The sequence below is a fragment of the Trichoplusia ni genome, chromosome 2, assembly GCF_003590095.1.
Source record: "Trichoplusia ni isolate ovarian cell line Hi5 chromosome 2, tn1, whole genome shotgun sequence".
Taxonomy (NCBI): domain Eukaryota; kingdom Metazoa; phylum Arthropoda; class Insecta; order Lepidoptera; family Noctuidae; genus Trichoplusia; species Trichoplusia ni.
In genome coordinates, this window is record NC_039479.1 from 913,172 (window position 1) to 935,031 (window position 21,860).

The window sequence follows — 21,860 nt, forward strand, 5'->3', positions numbered from 1 at the left end:
ACCGGCACGGGTGACTAACCGAATGATTTGTCTGAAATTCCGAATTGCACTGGAACTCCAAATAAAATTACCTTGAATTTTCGTTCGCTCATATTTCTTGGGTACCCATTTGGATAAGGTTACTTTTATTCTTCCCCTGGATTCCTTTATCGATAAACTATTTTGGACGTTTGACTATTTATTGGTATAATAAAGTAGTACGAAATGTTGCAGTGTTTTATAATTTGAGAATGAGCGTCGTATAGTGTTTTTGTAGAGTATCATCATTTATCTTTCATGAACGAAGGCTAACATGACAGTTATTGGTATAACAAATGGTACATGAGTATCTATCCTTGAAAATAGCTTAGAACGCTTCCTGGTGGTCATAACTGTCGTGGTATCTGAAACCAAGCTGTATACAAGCCAATAGAAGTTGATATCTATAACTGTCGTATTATTTTTTAGATGTAAGCCTACTCTGTATACTCACTACCTTGTATACAGCCTAAAGACTTATAGCACATGTATGAAAGTCACAGATACAACGAATTAATTTGTTAGTTTAGAAGGCATTAGTAATGCCACGTGCTGTTTATTTTGTGAGCCCAGATGCGGCTCACGACATGAATAAATACCAACCAACGTGACAGACAAGAAGATATGGCTCATGAAGATGAATGGTTACTTGTGAGATGTTGCTGAATGGTAATGAGAAAATTAAGAAGAAATTGGATGTTTGAATAATTGGATGCATAATAATATGGAATGCCATAAATTGACAAAATTAAATAATAATGAAATTACAAATCTTTCACGCAACGCTATCTAGTCTCAATTTAAGCGAAGGTTGTATTATGAGTACTAGTCAACTGATTAACATACTTAATATATTTTATACATAGTGTAGGTATGACATCCGAACTGAGAAGGAAAATTAAATGATCGTGCTAATCTTGCAAAAATCTGTCAAATTATAAGTTTCCTTTTAATAGAAAATATTTTTTTATAAAATTCATAACGGGATCCCCATAATTCTTATTAGATATTCACACATAAAAAAATCCCTCTACACACACAATAAAATGCAATCTAAAAACCAACACACAACTTTTTAAACATGGCGCCGGATATATTTCCTGAAGGCTGCAATATCGATGACCCATTTCTAGTGGCCGGCACTCGAAGTAATCTCCCTAAGACTATTTATCTTTCCTCTGATATTGTAAGAAAAGATTACTGGATTACACCAAGCTTCCCATAAGGGATGGAGTTTTTAATGTGTTCAAAGTGACTCTTGGATTATGGTAAATGGATTGTAATTATTTATGACTGGTGATTGTTTATTGACATTATGTTGAGTAATAAGGAGAGAATGTTTGTTTTTATAATAGTTGCTATATGGCACCTGATGAAGAGATGTTTATTCAACTGCGTATAATTTTGTGTCTTTAATTAAGTAATATTTCTTGCCATTGCCGACAGACACTGTTAGCTAGGCAAAGGCCTCCCGCAAATTTTAGACAATCGACAGAACTCTCTATATCCTGGGCCTCGTGGAGTTGAAGTAGAGTATTTTGTTTTATTGGTTTTTCAAAGAATTATAATGTGGTTAATGTGTCGAAGTTTTCTGCTATTTAAAAAAGTTTTATACAAATCATTGATAAAACTAAAACCCCACTTTTTTGAACACCTGATTCCTGAACAACGTATTGAAGACATAATTGAAATTAAGCCGTTTTTGTTAAATGATGTTGTAAATAATTCGATTGAATACGGACAAGACATCCCATAACATCAATAAAATCATGCTGTTTCAATAGCACCCGTCTGAATACTTTCAAAGTTTAAACCAAGGCTTTGCACAATCCGGTTATGACCGGCTGTCGAAACGGCTACCTTCGGAGATTTATAGAGCTGAAATAAATCGTATTGTAATACCCTTATGGATGGAATTCTATTGAAAGAGTTCCTTTTCAAATGTTAGCTTGGAGGAATTTTGGTTTGTGTACTTAGATTTTTTATATGTGTCTATGGTTTGGGAATGTTTTGTAGTGGTAAAGGATTAGGGTGTTTTTAAATAAATGAATTAATAATATGGAGAAAGATAATTTAAATTAATAACCAAAACAACGTTCGATCGTCGCGTATGGCAAGCATTTGTGTGATATTCTAAAGCTTTTTTCTGGGTCTATGCGTCTTTTGACAAGAATTAAGTTCCTTACTGCAGGAGTGGCTTTTTCTAAGAAAATAAAATATAATGAAACAAACATCTTCGGGAATACATAGAACATTTAGAAACAAAATAAATAAAAACGAAATGAGCATGAAACTTAATACATTTTGTAATAGCGATACAGTTACACTATACCGAGGAATAAGTAAAATTGCTTTTGTAATATTATTATGAATATTTTATAACTGAACTTAGTTGTTTGTGGTCTTTCTTTGAGGATAATTCAGTTTTTCTTACACATTAACATATCGGGATTATTTAGGTTTTTTACATAACATTGGTAACATTGGTTTTTTGTGTCTATTACTGTTATTATTTTAACGAATTTGAAAACTACAGTAGTTACACATAAGTGTAAAATGTTCTATGAAGTGTTTCGAATGAAAAATTAAAATAACAAAAATCTTTGCTTATTTTAAATTTATATTTTGTACATATGTGACTATATTTTATAAATACTTACATGATATATTTGGTAATTCATTTGTTTGCTCTGAGTCTGGGTGTCTGTGTGCATGTGACTTGAATGTTTGTGAAACCTTCAGATGAAGTCTTTCAGTGAGGAACTCTTTTCGAAAAAGAATTAAAAAATTTCTATTAATGAAGTTACTTGTTTAAAATATAGGGAGGAGCTCGTGGCTGTGCTATAACCGCATAAGTGATTCGATCACAGGTTAAGCTATGCTTGACGCGGTTGGTCCGTAGATGGGTGGCCATCTTTGTCATAACGAGTTCCTCCGTGTTTCGGAAGGCACGTTAAATTGTGGGTCCCGGCTGTTATTCCTACATCCTTGACAGTCGTTACAGGTAGTCAGGAGCTTGAAAAAGTCTGACAGCCAGTCTAACCAAGGGGTGTCGTGTTACCCAGGTAACTGGGTTGAGGAGGTCAGATAGGCAGTCGCTCCTTGTAAAACACTGGTACTTAGCTGAAACCGGTTGGACTGGTAGCCGACCCCAACATTGTTGGGAAAAGGCTAGGCCAATGATGACTTGTTTAAAATATAATCGGTTTAGTGCTATCTTGATATAACTTGGGCAGATCTTTGAATAATTCCAAAAATCAATACTTCAAAGGATTTCAACATACAAAGATAAGACATGTTTCAAGTGAAGATTAACAAGAAGGTGCTTAGAACTAAATCTTAGAATTCTAGTATGATTCTGATGAACATTTATTTAAACGTCAATAAATTGTTTGAAACTTCAAAGGGACACTCTTCTGCCATAAAATACAATGTAAGGAACCACAGGATATAAAAGCTTTTTGTATCATATATTATTGACGATGATACCTTAGATGCTAAAGTGAGGTTTTCGCAGAATCATAAACTGAAACTTTTTTTTTGTTGGCGCATCTGACCTTATTGAAGCTGAAACTCTTTTGCGTTTCTATATATTAAAACAAACGCGAATTTAAGATTTTCAGGTATACCAGCCAGTTTTTTTGTTTTCATTTTTATGCAATTAACAAAATCGAATTATTGATCAGTGGCGTCGGTAGTAAAGTGTTGTGTGAGGTTTGAATGTTTCCAGTGTTTGATTTGTATTTCATTGCATACCTGTATCAAACGACACTTTTTGGAAAAGCACGAATACAAACTATACAACAAACAAATTCGTTTCTGAGTGATCGATTGTTGATGATAATTTGCATTAAAAGAAAAATCAGTTTCATGAATTCAAAAAAAAAACCTACCAGCCATTCCCCTTCTGAATCATAATCCAATTCTCCGAAAAAGCCCCTTTAGGCCCATCCTCTTACTGGCAACAGATGGTGTTCTGATGGGTCATTATCCTGCCAAACAGCCGCACTTAATGATATAATCACGAGTACTTTGATATTCAGAGATTAAAAATAACTTTACCAGGAATTGTCTTATATGCCATAAATTATAATTATAGTATTGATGTGACACGTGTAGGTTTAAGAGAAGGAAATGTTCATTGCTTGTGGAATATTTATTTTATATTTGGATTTACTTTTATTTATTTATGTTCTTTTGCGGCAGGCTGTCAATTTGAATAATGAACTTCATCATCTGAAGCTTCAGCCTTTCTTTCCATCGATTGCTTTCCTTAGGATAGGTTGGATATATTATCCATATTGGTATCCAACCAACCTAAGGAAAGCAATCGATGAATCTGACCGGATCTAGCTGGATAATAAATTTTACAGTTACTGCCTATCTGTTATACAGTATTCCATAGGAAGTCCAGTTCCCATAATTAACGCGACTCAACGTATGTCAATTAGAACGAACGGCTTCAAGTACTTGCCAAAGTTTCTTCTTATTTTTTTGCTCCAAAAAACACTATAGCCTTTTTTTTTGGCATTTGAACATTCTAGATCTCACTTCTTATTTTAATTACTTGATTAAATTTTACTGCACGTATAGCCTTTGGTGCATGTGATTTGAATGTTTGTGAAACTCTCCACGACACGAGAGATATATTCCGAACTGCGGGACACGTTTAATAAAAATATAAGTGAGATATTATAACTGGGACACAACATTTACACATTTGATTGTATTGAAAACTATCCATAACATTATCATTTTATCTTCTGACCACCAAACCAATCTCCATTCAACGTCTGAATTACAGTTAAGCGGACAATATGGCCGATATATAATTTAAAACCATTTTATTTATAGAGCACGCATTAAATTAAATTGAGTGGAATGGGAAAGTTTTAATTTATGATGTCTGTATTATTTTATGTTGGCTTCCTTTATAGTATTTGTATTATTAAAATTAAACACTGTACCTACCATTTAATATGGAGAGTGTGGTTGTGTAACCAATATTTTGTTGAATAACTGCTAAACAAGAGAATGTTGTGCTGTTCAGTTTTTTATAATTTTAACATTATTAGGAATAATACCTTTCGAACGAATTCATACATATGCAACGAATTACTAGTAGAGTAGAGTATTTACCGGGATTGCCCGGCTAGTTTCGGACCTACCCGGAGTCCTTAACCATGAAAGCGATACCATCTCGCCGCCATGTCAATTTTTTTTTAATTTGAAAAGGCTATTGAATTTTGTGCATTCATAAAGCTATTACAATGAAATTGAAGAGAGATATTTTGAGTTAATTCGCGCTTAAGGAAGAGATTTCTAATCAATAATAACACGTACTGTTCAAGTGGGTAATTTTTATGAACGAAATAAAGCGCCAACGATTTTTATCATTGCAAACTTCATATAAGAATACCATAAAAACAAAGCAATATACTTATATACGAATTCATATATTTTCACGCAAAGATAAAACAAAGAATATGGCTATATACCAACAGGCTTATTATTATAAAGAAGTTTCGTTATCACTATGAGAATTTTACGATGTGTACTACAAACCAAGCTAGGACGCGTTTTCGTTGTCTTTTTTTAAATCTCTCTTGGGACAGCCATACATGAATATGAAATATGGAATATATTTTTATATCTTCCGTTTCGCTTTAGCTGCGCCCTTGAGTGTGGTTAAAGGATTACGATTTTGATATGAGATTTGGAGTGACGGTGAGTAATTTCGATGTATTATTGATGTTTACCTTGGAACTTATCTTGAAATTTAAGAATACTATTGGAATTTTCAAGATATTACGTGGAGACATTGCAGTTTTGACTATCTTCCAATTATCAGATGACCGGTTTTATTATTTGATCATTTGATTTTAGATTCTAATGTAAACCAAAAAATAATATAATATTTTTTGTTAGATCCCCACAACTTCTTTGTATTTTTTCGTAAAAAAAATAAGGGAATACAGTGATTTATAAATCTCGTGTGAACGAAGAACGCATTGTACTAGGAAGTGATGTATTTACCTCCCACTACCGTAATGAGTATTATTTTATCTTCCTTATTTTTTGATGATGTGATGAAACGAAAAAATCCATTTCCAATATTTTTTGGACATCTGTCTGTCGAACTAAACAGATTTATTCAAATACCTTAATATCGACTAGTACCTACCCATACTAACCTAAACCACGTAAAATTGTAACTAGGTATAAAGTTTAAACTGTATTCATGTCCTGAATCCGGTTCCAACAAAACATGGGATGCGAGAGAACTTTATACGGAAGTTTATGTTCCAGGGTGTACTGGTTTTACTAACAATGGAATTAGTGTGTGTGCTTTCGGATTTTAGAATCAATGAGGTTTTACTAACCTAACTTGTTTCATCCACCTCTAAGCTGTTAGAATTTTTAGGATTGTATTGGTATGAATGATACCTTATACGACTTTGAAGATGGTTTCTTCTTTCTGCATTTAATAATTATTTTGTCTCTGTACATGTTTAAATCCTTTTAAAGAATCGTGATCAAACACTTTTTGTTTTAATGTTTTAACATTCTCAGTGATATGTTACAAGACCAGAATCCGAACACTACGCTCCAAGGCTCTATCTGGTCACATCAGCACACAGCAAGAGGTGGCGGTAACATCATCATCATCATCCATCCATAGGATTTATCCTACCACTGCTGAGCACAGGCCTCTCCTTTATCGCAATTTCTAGAGTCACATTTCTAGAATCAACCCGAGACCACACAGTAACAGCTACACAATAATATTAGTATTTCAAGAATAAGTTTTCAAAACTACATTTCAACCTTCACGGTAGAATAAAGGAAATTTGCTCACAATAGCTGTCAGAGAACCCTAAAAACTTTAGACGCCATGTTTGGGCTGTCATGTAATAAATCACACCAAATAATATAGTACTAACTAAATACACCATTTTGTAAGCCCTTAGAGCTGAAACTACTAGCCTTCATATTTCGACGGGCACACAGTTTCTAATTTAGTTCGCTTTCATATTGACAGGTCGTTAATCATACTTGTCTTGTAACCGCTGGAGTTTGAAGTACTGAAATTATGTTAGTCATGAAATCCTTCAAGTTTTATACTTTAAATGATTTGTTGGTAAGCAGTTTCCAATTATTTACCTGTCTGTTCCCTACGGAAATATCAGAGGGCTTACTATGAAGTATGCACTATATATTTGTTAATTCCCAAGTACATGTTTCTAAAAAGGTTTATTCATTCTTGACCAAATAATGTACTATTCAGATGTCAGCCTCAAAAAGCCTCAGCCAGTTCAGCCTCAAATGACTGACGACAATTCGTACGTTCGCATCACCCGCCTCTGCATATTATTTATTCTTGCTATTGTTTTAAACCATTTGAACTTAGGCTTTTATGACCAGCATGAACAGCTCATGGTAGTCTAGAGAAAAAAATAGCAAAATACCTTCCTTTTTTCGGCTAAATAGTCTAGGCCAACGTTAAACCCACCGTAGTCCCTAACTTTTATCAACAGCAGTCCCATTTAACGACATCCCACATTCAAAGGTGACATTTAACACCTTCCCCACATAACCTCTAAAACAAAGCACTAAGGTTGAAATTCGCAGTTCATTGTTATAGTCTTCCTTACCAACAATTGCTAAGCATTACTTAATTCGGACCAGCAAAAAGTTTTCGTTGCGTGACGTTGTGTTTTTCTTCAATAACCTTAGGAGGACGTGAGGGGAATAGCTACATCCTAATATGGCTGCCTACCTTGGATTAGCCTCGACACGGCTAACTGTTATTACTGTTTGATATTTTTGAGGGTATTACTTTTTACCTTCATCAGGATACAGGATTGACTGCACGGGCAGCCGAGTGGTTGAGGTCACCACGCCAAACTCACAGTGCGCGACGTGTCGCCGGTTCGACCCCCGTCTAGGATCAGCATTTGTGTGATCCACGAATGCTTGCTGTGTGTCTATGTACACGTTTTTTGAATGTTTGTGAAACCTGACATAATGATTAAATATGTAAGAGTGCGAGAGTAGTATAAAAAATCTGATTATAATAAAATTGTTATCTGAAAATTTGAATAGTCGAATTAATTAACAAGAGATAGTTTGTTGTTTTTAATTCCTTTTTGTGCCAGTTAATTTGATAGCGTACCAGTATTTAATAGAAAGTAATTGTTGTACACTCAGAATAATTATAAAAATTACCATTTAGAGAATTGCAGTTAAATACTGCAATTACTTTAGGTACGTTTAAAAACGATAAAAAAATGAAAAACGAATGTTTCGTAATTAACTATGCTCTCTGTTAATTAAATGCATTTTTTATTCAGAGTATTAAATGAATACAACAGTGTTATATTTATTATAACAATATATTTTTATTATATTTTTGTAACTAACTTAGATTGCTGCTACTAGCAAAAAAGTGTGTGATAACTTTTTTTTATTTATCTTTAGGGTACCGCAGCCAAATTGTAAAACCAAAACTCGGGTCTGGCGGATAAACACTGTATAAAAACTAACCTAAAACTAAACGTGCTTAAAAGTTTCTAAATAATAAAAAAAAATGCTTGTACTATTCTTATTCATAACTAGCAGCTGCCCGCGACTCCATAAAAAAAATGGACCAGAAACATCAAAACTATGGATCTTTCTTTTGACCCCGACGTGATTTGAACACGCAACCTTCTGATCTGGAGTCAGACGCGCTACCGTTGCGCCACGGAGTCGATGAGTACCGGCCTCAAATTTTATATCCAAAACTAGTAGGTACACGAATTTGATTTTGCGTCTTCATTAATCTTAATATAGAAATACGCTATTAACACAACTCGTTAACGTGTAATTTTATATAATACATGCCACATTTAGTATTTTTGTAAATGATAATTATACTACTTAGCTGTTGCCCGCGACTTCGTCCCCGTGGGTAGAAGATTTAAGTTACCATTTATACCGGCCCTGTTTTTTTCACATTTTCCATTATATCTTAGCTCCTATTAGTCGCAGCGTGATGGTTCATAGCCTAAAGCCTTCCTCGATGAATGGTCTATTCAACACAAAAAGATTTTTTTCAATTTGGACCAGTAGTTCCTGAGATTAGCGCGTTCAAACAAACAAACAAACAAACTCTTCAGCTTTATATATTAGTATAGATTCAGCTTTATATATAAGTATAGATAATATTAAGCATTTTTTTTTAATTATAGAATGATAGAATCTTTGTCCAAGCAAATCTAAAAAAATGTAGTAAAATTATTTTTTTTTAACAAAAAAGTATATTAAGGTAACTAAAATAGGATAATAGCTGTTAAGCAGGCTTTTCAATTTCCCTTAATCACCTCGGTTCTCATAACTCCAGGGCTCAGACTAAACCTACCTTTGTACCCATGATTTACTAATAAAATTACCGACCTATAACTTATTGAATTAGTTTTCGGTCGTTATTTGTCCTTAAGCTTTCATAATAATTAAATTTTAGTATTTGTTTGACTCTACTCTACCTGGGTGTAATTGTGGAAATTTGAGAGAAAATATTTTAATATTTTGGTCGAGTGAATTTTGAGCTGAAAATAATGACACTAAAATTATCCATAAAAATACCATTCCTTGTAATAAAAATATATTACATTACTCCATTTTTTATATAAAACGTCTGCTATAGTAAGGATTTAAATCATTTTGTCGTGGGGGTTTCACAAACATTCGAGTTTCAGACTCAGACAGACTCAGAACAAGTTTTTATGAATTACTAGTCTATCAATGCTTCTACCGATGTTCAATGCTTAGAACCGTAAAATGTCTCGAAGATTTTGTCATTTACTTCGATATTAAACAGTTTGTTTAAGAATTTTTCATCATCGTTAAGAATAAAATACTAACAATCGCCTTCTAGTCCTCAAATATGAGTATTTTATAAATCAACGCGATATTTGGAAGCTTTTTCCAAAATATATTATATTGTTAATCAAAACTGGTCTCAAAGTACTAAAAATGTTTAAATTAAAAATACCCATTCACATAATTGTCGCAACAATTTTCCCTGCTGTATTATTCGTTTGACAAATTTATTTCAAAGTTAAGTGTTATTAGAAAACGTTTCGAGATGTTTTTTTATTACTCCACTTAACAATGGAAGCATAGAGATTTTGCACAAAAGAGAAAAGAATCCATTGAAAATGTTGGACTTCCCTCCTTTTATCGTTAACAAAAGGTAAACACGGAAAATATTAAAAAATACACTTTAACCACTAAGTGTTTCTTGAGTAAATAACGCTTGGGAACAAAATACATCAGTCGCTTGCATTCTGCAATAAATTACGTAAGAAAACGTGTTTGTATCGATAAGGTTTTCTTTTCATTTATTTCCACAAAACTGAATAAAAAATCATGAAAGGTACTCGCAAATAAATACATGTCAACAAAGTGCTTAAACTTAACTAAATGGGATTCATAAGTAACAGCCAATTTTATTTAAACAGCAAAAAATGATCTTCTTTAATCATATCAGATACTTTTTCGCCAATCATTATCGTTGGTGCATTAGTATTGGCGCTAGTTACCTTGGGCATGACACTTGCGTCAGCCACTCTAAGCCTTTGCACCCCAAAAACCTTAAGTCTAGAATCCACAACAGTTCCCATTGAACAAGATCCTGAGAAATGGTATCCTTGCACCATCATACAAATGGCATAGCATTTCCAAAATTCATCAGAATCATCGCGTTCTCCACAACCACAAAATTTCGGAACAATCAATTCTGCGTTTACTTTCCTGAAAAATTTTGAATGTTCTACTTGCACAAAATCTTTTATGTATTCCACATGGTTCTTTATATCTATTTCATTAGAGAAATAGCCTGTATATATCAAAGGATATTCTCTTGGGTCTTTACTTTTCAGCAAAATCTGTCCGGTAGATTCTGGAGACAATATATATATACCGCTAAAAAAGTATTGTCTTCCAACAACCGCATCGTGTAATTGTTGGCAAATCTCATCATAGAAATGATAGAAAAACGTACAGAATTGTAGTAGGGATTTAGGCTCGTTAAGTATAAAATTTAGCGTCTGATAGTCTGCGTAACCTTGACTTTCATTCAAAGCGGTATAACCTACGAGGAGTGTGAATGGAAATTCAGCAGGATCTAAAGGTTTTTGAGGTTCTGGTGGTCCCATTGTGTGTATCAGAACTACTCCGAGATGATCTTGTAAATTTTGGCCAACTGGCAGATCTGAAATAATTTCTATTTGTTTACTTTTCAAGTGTTTTTTTGGGCCTATTCCAGAAAGCATTAGTAGTTGAGGACTATTGATAGCTCCGCCCGAGATAATGACTTCTTTTTTTGCCCGGTACTGTGCGATTTTACCGTCTTCTAATATCGCTTCTACACCGATGGCATTCTTGTTCTCATCAATAAGAATTTTGGACACGAGAGTATTTTTTAAAACGAACAAATTTTTCCGATTTTTGATTGGGTTTAAGAATGATTGAGCAGTACTTTGTCTTACTCTATCCTTTATGGTAAACATACTCTCAGTATATCCAAGAGGTGTGGCACCGTTGGCATCTAACACCGTTCTGTCACCTTTCTCTGCGAACGCTTTAAAGTAGTCAATAGCTTCCTTGTTATAATATCTAGTCACCCCCAAATATCCATCAGTACCGTGAAAGTACTTATGTGGAGTATTAAGTAGTATAGGGTCAACGTAACTCTCGCTTTTAATAAAATATGGCAGGACGTTATCCCAGTTCCAAGTTTCGTCGTCAGTTATTTCTGCCCAAGTGTCGAAGTCATGGTAGTGTCCTCGAGTGTATGCCATGAAGTTGAGGGAGCTGGAGCCTCCAAGCATTTTACCTCTCGTGATCTCAGGTCGTCGTTGCTTGTGGTACTGGTAAGTGTAACCATCGTCTTCAGATAAATAGTTCCAATCCACCGAACTGTTTTTCGTATATAAAAACAGTGCAGGAACCTGAAAAGCGAATTTTGTATACTTTTATGCTTTATTGAGTTATGTACGCTAAAGTAATTTACGTTCGTCGATGCGAAATTAATATTGATGCTTTGAAACGTTTCTACGCGAAATTTTAGTGTACAACCCTTATATACGATTTTGTTCCATAATAGTACACACAACACGTATGGGCAATAATTATTTTATGTATACTATAATATGGATAAATTATTGAAAAACTAAAAATATCATAGATTTAGTATAATATTTAGCAAAATACAAGCCATTCACCTCCCTCTTCAACATCAATGATGAACAAACACTAATTACTATACTTAGCAACGTTATTAGTTTGCCATAGTCTCCAATGATTGAATAAATTTACATAAACAAGGTACTATGTATGCATATTATTCTCAATCACAGCAGAATATTAATTTCGAAGCGATGAGTTATATTTGCCACATGCAAATTGTTGGTGTACCACTTAAACTTAATTGAATCGAACTTAAGAGTCGCTTTCAGATTTGAGTTCAGCAAGGCTATGAATATATTTGGGAGTTTTTCAGAAAAAATAAGGATGATTTTTATTATTTGGATTAGTATGCCATATTTGGGTGTATAACATGTTAAAAATGAACAGCATCGTTGCTGTCTGATAAATTTCCATTATCGTCAGCTGTGTTTAATATTTTTCCTTTTAATTGTTGTCTTTTGAATCAATTATTATTTTCGTATTTGTTTCATCAAGAATATTACTTACTACGGCCTCTATTGGAGGATCTCCGCCAGCCTCTATCAACAATACTGTTATATCATCAATCTCTGTAAGTCTGTTAGCTATGACGCTCCCTGCAGATCCAGCGCCGACTACTATAAAGTCAAAGTAAGCGCCATCTGGTGATAAAATTAATAAAACCATTAAAATCTTTTGCATGTGATATTTCTTTTTTCACACATATCTTGAGGCGAGACAAGTGATAAGCTTACAAAGACTTTAAAAACCATCCTTCTCAACACACAAACTACACTATTGATGATAACTGTATGTAAATAAATAAATATTTGTCCTGGGTGGGAATCAAACCCGACGACTTCCGATACAGCAGTCAGGGCCACTAAACTGGTTATCGGCCCTGACTGCTGACCAACATACCAGTAGTCAAGTAACTTGCAAACGAATGCATAATCATGTATTTTAAAAAGAAATAACTACGTTTATCATATAGATAACAATACACTGAAAACATTTTTAATGTTCATTTCACGTTTATTTGCTAACCGACCGGTTGACGTCATTTGCATATGTTTCAACCACTTAGTATAATGCTACTTTAAACTACATTAAATTTCTCTTTAAATATAACTTATACCATATTTTTATTTTAAAAAAAGGAACTAGTTGAGTTCCTTTTCGGATTATCTCCGAAGCAAAAATGACATTTTAGAACCGTGCACTTCGTGCCAATACTGTAACTTTCCAAAAGTGCCTGGACGGCCTAATTGAATTATTTTCAATTCAGTTTTCACAGATGTATACAAGGCACAAGTTATGGAAACGAGTATGAGTACCTCCAGTGAAGGCAAATTACCTTTAATCTATATTAAAGGAGATTAAGCAATATTGTAAAGATACTTGGCTATGACTCGCACCTGTGTCCGGAACATGACCATTAGTATGAAAATTTCGTTAAAAATGTACAAGACATTGCTTAAGTTTAGGAGAGTGAATTGAAGGTACCATAAAGATTTATAGAGAATTAACTGAAGTTTTCTCTTTAAAAAAAGTGGTTAAAATTATCTAATTATCTATTGAAAATGAAAAATCTGTGATCTAGAAATGTTGTATGTAGGCATTGGTATTAGCTCGTAATACTGTCCAGATGGATGAGCATCATCCAAAAAATAAGCAAATAGGTGTCTATGATCAAGACGTGATACATTTATAACACCAAGATATTTTTCCAAAATTATTCGCAAATCTTGAAACAAACGATTTAACTAAATATTGAAATCCTTCCACAGCCTTGTATTGTTCAATTTAACCGGATATTACAAGAGTTACAGATTTTTATATTTCCAGTACAAATGATTCTGCTATAAAATGTAGAGTCGTAAATAAAATTGATATATGGATACCTTGAACTTGTGCCTGCTGCGGCCATAAAAATGCAGTCAGCTGAAGAGCCCCAAGAATGTTGAAGGCTGCTTGTACTGTATTGATTTCAGTAAGCACTGTTGTTGGATTCATATTGTATTCTATATCAATAATTCTATTTGTTTTAAGTTTTTCTTCTGCGCCATTTACTTCTTCAAATTTCTCGTCTTTTGTATCTTCAATACACAAACTCCTTGGAACAACTGTATTCTTGCCTTCAACAATGTTTTCTTCTTCATAAAAAATATATTTTCGTAATTACTCGCACGAATCACTTCACTTCAGACAATGCGCACTTGAGGTATTAAAATGAATGAATAGGTGAAACGAGGTAAACTTAAGTATGATGTTACCGCCTATAGTAACAGCGGGTCAGTGTCAGTCATTAATTATCTGATTGCATTTGTAATTAATTGCTTGGGTCGTGTAAGTTTATATTGTAACCAAATATGCAACAGTCGTCACGCACCGAAAACAGCTGGAACGGAACGCCTTTAATGACATAGGCGTTTTATGTAAGATGTTATTTGTATGTAGTACGTATGGGTGCGTATGTTTATTAATTAGTTTCTTTAACCGATGATAAAAATCCTGTTTAGTGTAAGTCATTCTCACGATTCTGTGGGTTCCGTTGAATAAAGAATAGGTCAATTATGTCCACAACAGTATGTATGGTTTGACTGGCAACTCCGACGCCGCGTCAGCTCATTCTTTAGGTCTCCGGTTGGGACCGATAGACAATAATTTACAGCAAGAATCATTGAATGTTTGCATGACTTTTTCAACCAGCTGTGTAAATGATTACTCATATTATACACTACTATAGTAAATATCGTTATGTTTTACATTTTTTCACTCAAATTCGGTTTGAAGGACCTTCAATCGGGTTTTAGCAAAGACGTTTGAGTCAAGTATGTTTGGTCATCTCGGATATCTTGAAGTACAAGTGATCTCGCAGGATTTTGCAAAGTCTAAATTGACTTGCTGGTGATAACTACGACCTTTCTAAACCCTCCGTGCAGTTGATGAGTTTTATTTTATCTTAATTTATTAAAACTTCAAAGTATGTCTCAATTAAGTCTTAATCATAATTAGCATACTGATTAAAAACCAGTTTATTTTGTTGTCTTTATATAAGATTTTTTTTACTAGTTTAATTAGCTTCAAGTAAAAATAAATGAGTAAACCGTTTTACGTTTTCAGCAGTGTTGCTGACGAAATGAAATAGTTCTACACATTTTCGTGTATGTAACTGAAACGTAAAATATTTTTAATGTCTTATCCGTGTTTTGCTTTATTATTCAACTTCTACTAAAAGTTAACGATGGATTAGGCTTTACTTAATTTCTCAATTTATTCCTTTAAATCTCGAATTTTCGACAACACCGCAAATCCTTGCCAAGAAACAAGTGAAATCTCGAACAAAACCTAGCTCAGAATAAAAAAAAATGCAAATAATTTATCTTAGAAAGTCTCGTTTAATTAAAATCTCGACCAGCACATGTCCTTATTGCCGCGATCACTCGTGCCGAAGACAGCCGAGGGCAATATCTCTCAATTGGCTCAAGCCACATTAAGCCGAAGTGCTCTTGCACTTCCACACGTAACTTTATTGGTCCTTAGCGCCGAGCTGCACTATAGAAATTAAGTCCTTAGGATATTAAGAAAACAGCTCTTTACTGGCGTTGTACAAAAACAGTAAAACTTCCTCTTAAGTACCTTCACTTATGGACTTTTTAGAGTCGTCTCACGTACTAACTTGACCAGTATTAATTAATTTCTTGCTTTAGAATGATTCTATTCTTTTTGCTTTGTTCGAGCAAAGTGGTTTTATTGTTACTTAGAAAATTATGCGATACTTTATGATTACTGTCGACTGGTGTGATGTTACCTACTACCGAAGCATTTATTAATTTTGTTGCTTACTGCAAAGATTTAGAAGATTGATATTATGAAAGTAAGTCATGATATTTTTACCCATATGCTAGTAGCAATAATAATAACGGAAAGCTGTTTAGTATTGCAGACACCCTACGTGGGTCATATTATATTGCACAAGCGTGTGCGCCCAAAAAGATGCACTCTCTCTTACTCTCGTAGGCCGATATGACAGCAAACCGACACGACTGGAGACCCAAATTTTTATGTGCCTTGCAAAACACGTCATCTCTGATATTTCTAAAACTCATTACCATAAGATTCTCACAGCTTCACCCATAATATAGATAATAACATCTCATATGAATATAAAACAAAATCTCGTCTTATTTTTGAACATCCATTTTCATAAAATCCTTACTTCATTGTTTGAATGTGGACAAGCGTAATTTACCGTCTATTACAAGTTGTGTTCGCAGTAGAATTCTGCTTCAGTTGAACTGTAAATTATCATTTATATTTTAATTAAAATCGTAGCATCATGCTCTACGTTCTTACGTCAACATCATACGAACGCAATTTCTCATATAGAACACTGTAATTTTCTCTTTATTTCATTAAGCGATGCCGGCAAAGCCTCGGTTTAAAGTGACACGTAAAAGGAAGGTAAATTTATTTTTCTTTAGTGTTTCAAGTAAAATTCCGCTTAATACTAATTGAAATTTTGTTTAGATTTTTTTATGATGAAAGCGTTATTAAACAAAGAATCCTTTTAAGAGTGAAACAGATTTGTGGCACTATGGCGTTCCGTAAAAAAAGGATAAAATAAAAAAATACAAAATGAAATATATTATAATGTTTATTATTTGTTGTTAAAGTTTATGAGACACAACCTGGTGACAGACGGGCGGTTAGATTTCAGAGGCAATTTATGGGTTTTCATTTCTATCCTATGGGTCGAAACCAGGGACCATTTTGGTTACCAATTGAAGGAGTTTTAGATAGGGTCTTGAAAACAACAATATGGCTGAAACATTGCTGAAAATAAGAAATACGGTAAAATTATTAATAAGATTATAATACTTGCCCATTACATTCAAATTTCTAGAAGTCATCTTCTATTTATATTTCAAAGGTCAGAATCAAGAAAATATACTCGAAATATTATCGTCTTGTATAATTCCTTTATATTTAATTTTACCATTTATAGTAGGTAAATATAGAAAATACAAACATATCTTTATTCGTTATCAACTCTAGACATGTTAAATACTTATTATTCTTTTATCATTTATTTTTAATCAGTAGACGAATATACTTTAAAAATAAAATGTGCAATTATTCAGTATATCTATAGTTTTACAATAATCAGGTCATGAAATTTTAGTTTTTTCTATTGTTCCACATTTATTTATTAAAAAAATATTTCGATTGATGCCTTGTTCTAACATGGAGTCATCTCAAACTGTGTCATATTTTAGAAAAATAGAAGAACTTCTGAGACTTCTGACAATACTAAACTTAACTGGATACCGTTGGCCGGACCCGGCTTGTGTACCAGGTAAAAAAAAATGCTTATTGTGTTACGTTTCTTATATTTTTGTTTATTTTCTTTGCCACAAAGTTAATTTATTTGTTTGTTTAAATATAAGCAAAAGGTAAAATGTAAAGTAAAATAATGTTCAGTGGTATTTTTTTCGGTTCTGGTTCACATTCTTTTATAATGATCAATGTTCAAATCTTCCCTAAATGAGAAGAAGAAGAGATTTTATGTCCGCTTATTGCTGTTCCACTGCGGGTTAGCGATTTCAGACTCCAATATTTTGATTCCAGATGGTGCATCGTATGATTTTGTGGTAGTTGGAGGTGGAGCAGCAGGGTGTCTGGTGGCTAGTAGACTATTAGAAACAGGGAATGCAAGTGTTCTCCTCGTAGAAGCTGGAGGCTACCCGCCTATTGAATCTGAGGTAACGTGCAACAGACTTATCATGTCATTCAATTTATTTATGCAACTTAAAAAGAAATGTCTATTCCAGATGGCAGGACTCTTTGCTTTACTGAAAGGTAGTAAACATGACTGGAATTTCACTTCAACGTGTGGAAGTATGGCAAGTAATCATAAAGGCAATGTCATCAGTATGTCCCAAGGCAAAATGTTGGGAGGATCTTCATCCCTCGGATTTCTGGTATATGCACACGGCAATCCGCGTGACTATAACGAATGGGCAACTATAACAAATGATCCTTCTTGGTCCTACGACTCTATACTGCCAATTATGCAAAAAACTGAACAACTAATTGACCATCTGTTACTTAATTGCTCACACTATTATGGAACTAATGGCGAGATAAAACTACAAAAACAATACTACCCAAGAAATAGACCGTTTTTTCAAGCTTTAAAAGAAATTGGGTATAAATGTTACCTAGATATAAATCCAGATCATCCATTAGGATTCACGAGCTGTCTATTTACTATTGGTGATGATATTCGACAGACTACTGCTTTGAAATATATTAGCCCTCTGAAAAATCATCTTAATTTAGACCTTTTGATTAATGCTTTAGCGACTAAAATCATTGTAGATGAGAACAATAACGCAGTAGGTGTTGAGATTTTAAAAGAAAATGGACAAACTATAACTGTGAGGGCAAAGAAAGAAGTGATTGTCACAGCAGGAACTATAAAGTCACCGCAACTGCTGATGCTTTCTGGGATTGGACCGAGAGATCATTTACAAAACAAGGGAATAGAAGTTATAGCTGATCTACCAGTAGGGAAGAATTTCCGAGATCATATAAACTCCTTTTTACTTTATAAAATGACAAAATCTGGCCACGCAAATGGCGTTGAAGATCCTCATAAATATCCCTATGCAGTTTTCGAAGGATACGGTGCTTTAAACAAAAATCAAAGTTACCCTGACTATAATTTAATATGCGCACATTTTGGCGATAGAGAAACATTCTTGGGTCTGTGTGCGTTCTTTTTCTCGTTTGACAATAGTTTTTGCGACTCCTTGGGCGAAGGGCTTGATAACAGAGAAGCGTTTTTAGTTTTCGTTACAAATTTAAATCCCGAGTCGAAAGGGGAAATACTTCTTGCGAGTAAAAATCCAGAAGATGACCCAATAATTCTGCCCGGTTATTTTACTGAAAGCGTGGATCTGGAAAATCAGGCTAAATACTTAGCAGATTTCAACAGAGTTTTAGATACAACTTATTTTCGAAGAATGGAAGCTGAATTAGTGAATTTAGGATTTGAGTCTTGTGCTGAGTATCCGATGTTCTCTGAGGAGTACTGGAAATGTCATGCTCTTGAAACATTGGATACGTCACACTATTTTGTTGGTACTTGTGCTATGGGTTCGGTGTTGGATTCTAGGTTACGAGTCCGAGGCGTAAATAGGTTGCGTGTTGCAGACGCCAGTGCAATGCCGACGAATGTACGAACATATACTTTAGCTACGGTTCATATGATAGCACAGAAAGCTGCTGATATGATTATTGAAGAAAATAGATTGCGTGGGTAGACAATTGTAAAGATGAAAATAAAATATCTCGTTGCATATAAATTTGATTTTGTTTATCCTTAGTTGCAATAATTACGATGTTAAGGAATCAACATTTCTTTTGTTTCTTCAAAAATATTGACTGGGTCTTACTTATTAAAAAGAGTTTTTGTTGTACTTTAAATTTCATCACTTTAACGAAAAATAAATGAGTATTTACATTCATTGTTTAATTTTAGTTTTTCTTTTTATTCGGTACATTATGCATGTTTGATAATATTATCATGTATGTACTTGCATACCAAAGTTGTTAATTCAATAGGTCACTGACACATTTACTTGTAGACGTCATCAAAAAAATTGAACATTTCATGACTTCTCAAACAAATTCTGATGTTTATTCACCTCAAGTTTTATTACGTAGCTTTGAGACAATTTATCACTCTTGTACCAAAAATATACTGAATCTGATATGTTTCTTACATCTCATATTATTATTCCCAACAAATCCTTTGTATAACCGCAATCTTAAACATCAAAAGGACAAAACAAAAACCAAATTTATAACAAATACGCAAATCCGACACACAATCAAAAACAAGTCATTATTCCGACTTCCAAAATATCAAATATCGTTTACGCAAGACTTTGAGACCACGAAAGGGCTTTTTCCTTAACAAGCGTCAGATTTTATAGAACCAATTGTATAGCTGGTGTAAAAGGCAAGAACAATTAACGGAGCATCATAAAATTACTTTGGTAACGGACCGACAAAGCCTGCTTTCCTCTCGACTATTCGAATTATTAGAACTGGGTTCTAACCTCCATCTTTTGTTCGTGTAATGGTGTATTTCTGGTTTTTGTAAGGAACGCTTGCTTTATTTATAGGTTGTTTCCCCTATAAGCCGATATGAATTCCCGGCGGTATTGATATTTGTATTGATAGTGTTTGAAAAGAAAACAGCCGATGCAATAGTGTGGAAGAGAATGGCTGACTCAGATGTAAGATAAATATTGCTAGTCGACTGAAATTAAATGTTTGCTTTGATGTTTTTTTTTCTTTTTGCCGTATTTCTTAATAGAACAGTATTTTTGATGCAATGGAAATAAATATTTATCTTAGGTCATCATCGGCCTAGCCTTTTCCCAACTATGTTGGGGTCGGCTACCAGTCCAATCGGTTTCAGCTGAGTACCTGTGTTTTACAAGGTGCGACTGAATATCTGACCTCCTCAACCCAGTTAGCTGGGCAACACGACACCCCTTGGTTAGACTGGCTGTCAGACTTTTCAAGCTTCTGACTACCTGTAACGACTGTCAAAGATGTAGGAATAACAGCCGGGATCCACAATTTAACGTGCCTTCCAAAACACGGAGGAACTCGCTATGACAAAGAAGGTCACCCATCTACGGACCAACCGCGTCAAGCATAGCTTAACCTGTGATCGAATCACTTATGCGGTTATAGCACAGCCACGAGCTCCTCTCTTATTTATCTCAGGTAATCAATATTTATTTATAAGGATTTTACTGAATGTCTTCTTGACTGTCTTAACAATAGTCTCTAGACTGACGAAACGTGTCGACAGTCAGTCACAATTAAAGTTATTTTTCATCCTCCTGGCAAATTGTTTTACCAAATATTAGAACTCCTAATTACAATAAATAGAACCGAAATGCCAGCGGAAATTACACTTACAATCAATGAAGACAACGTTAAAGCAATTCATGATGATCAACAATCCATAAATTCAATATTCAATGAAATTCAAACAAAATCGTTTGAGCAAATGAAAATAAACGTCATTGGGCACGTTTAATTAAGAGGCGTGGAGTAAGATATTAAAATTCACTTCCAAATTGTATTAAATACGATCGAGACTGATGGAGGAAAAGGAAAAACAAAGGAAGATCCGAATGCCGAAGCAATTTGGGCTTTGATTAAAATTTATTGTTTGCATACTCTATTTTTGTCGCCCAATGAGATTCACAATGAATGCCTAGTTTGAAAAAACAATAAAGAAGAACGATGTTTTAGAAAGTCCGGATTTAATTAAAACCATCGTTATGTTCGGACACGGCTTGTTTGAAATTCTTTTTTTTATCAACTTTTGGATTTTTTTTTTCGTTTCTCAAGTTGTAATGGACTCGTCTTGAAAATTTCTGGGTGTGTTTATTATTATTTTTGAGTTGAACACATTTTTTATGACATGAAAGGATATAGGATATCTGTCATGTTATTCAAGGCAAAATAATGAGTAACTATTAGATAAAAAAGGCGTATTTATTATTACAGAAAAAATCACAAATACATCA

General features: G+C 33.9%; 2 protein-coding genes and 1 non-coding gene across 3 annotated transcripts; 1 reads left to right on the forward strand and 2 right to left on the reverse strand.

The window, feature by feature from the left end:
* Nucleotides 1–8,699: 8,699 nt before the first annotated feature.
* Trnaw-cca lies at nt 8,700–8,771 on the reverse strand. Its single transcript has one exon. It is a non-coding gene; the product is annotated as a tRNA-Trp (tRNA).
* A 1,594-nt stretch (nt 8,772–10,365) lies between these two features.
* On the reverse strand, nt 10,366–14,491 carry LOC113502342 (glucose dehydrogenase [FAD, quinone]-like). The gene is made up of 3 exons (XM_026883884.1): nt 14,136–14,491; nt 12,760–12,893; nt 10,366–12,014 (listed from the first exon to the last, which is right to left on the reverse strand). The coding sequence occupies exons 1-3, from the start codon at nt 14,245–14,247 to the stop codon at nt 10,512–10,514; spliced, it is 1,749 nt and encodes a 582-aa protein (XP_026739685.1). The 5' UTR covers nt 14,248–14,491; the 3' UTR covers nt 10,366–10,511.
* Nucleotides 14,492–17,481: 2,990 nt separating this feature from the next.
* On the forward strand, nt 17,482–19,614 carry LOC113501267 (glucose dehydrogenase [FAD, quinone]-like). The gene is made up of 3 exons (XM_026882358.1): nt 17,482–17,593; nt 17,866–17,999; nt 18,069–19,614. Exons 1-3 carry the CDS (start codon nt 17,482–17,484, stop codon nt 19,563–19,565), a joined length of 1,743 nt encoding a protein of 580 aa, XP_026738159.1. The 3' UTR covers nt 19,566–19,614.
* The last annotated feature ends 2,246 nt before the right edge of the window (nt 19,615–21,860 follow it).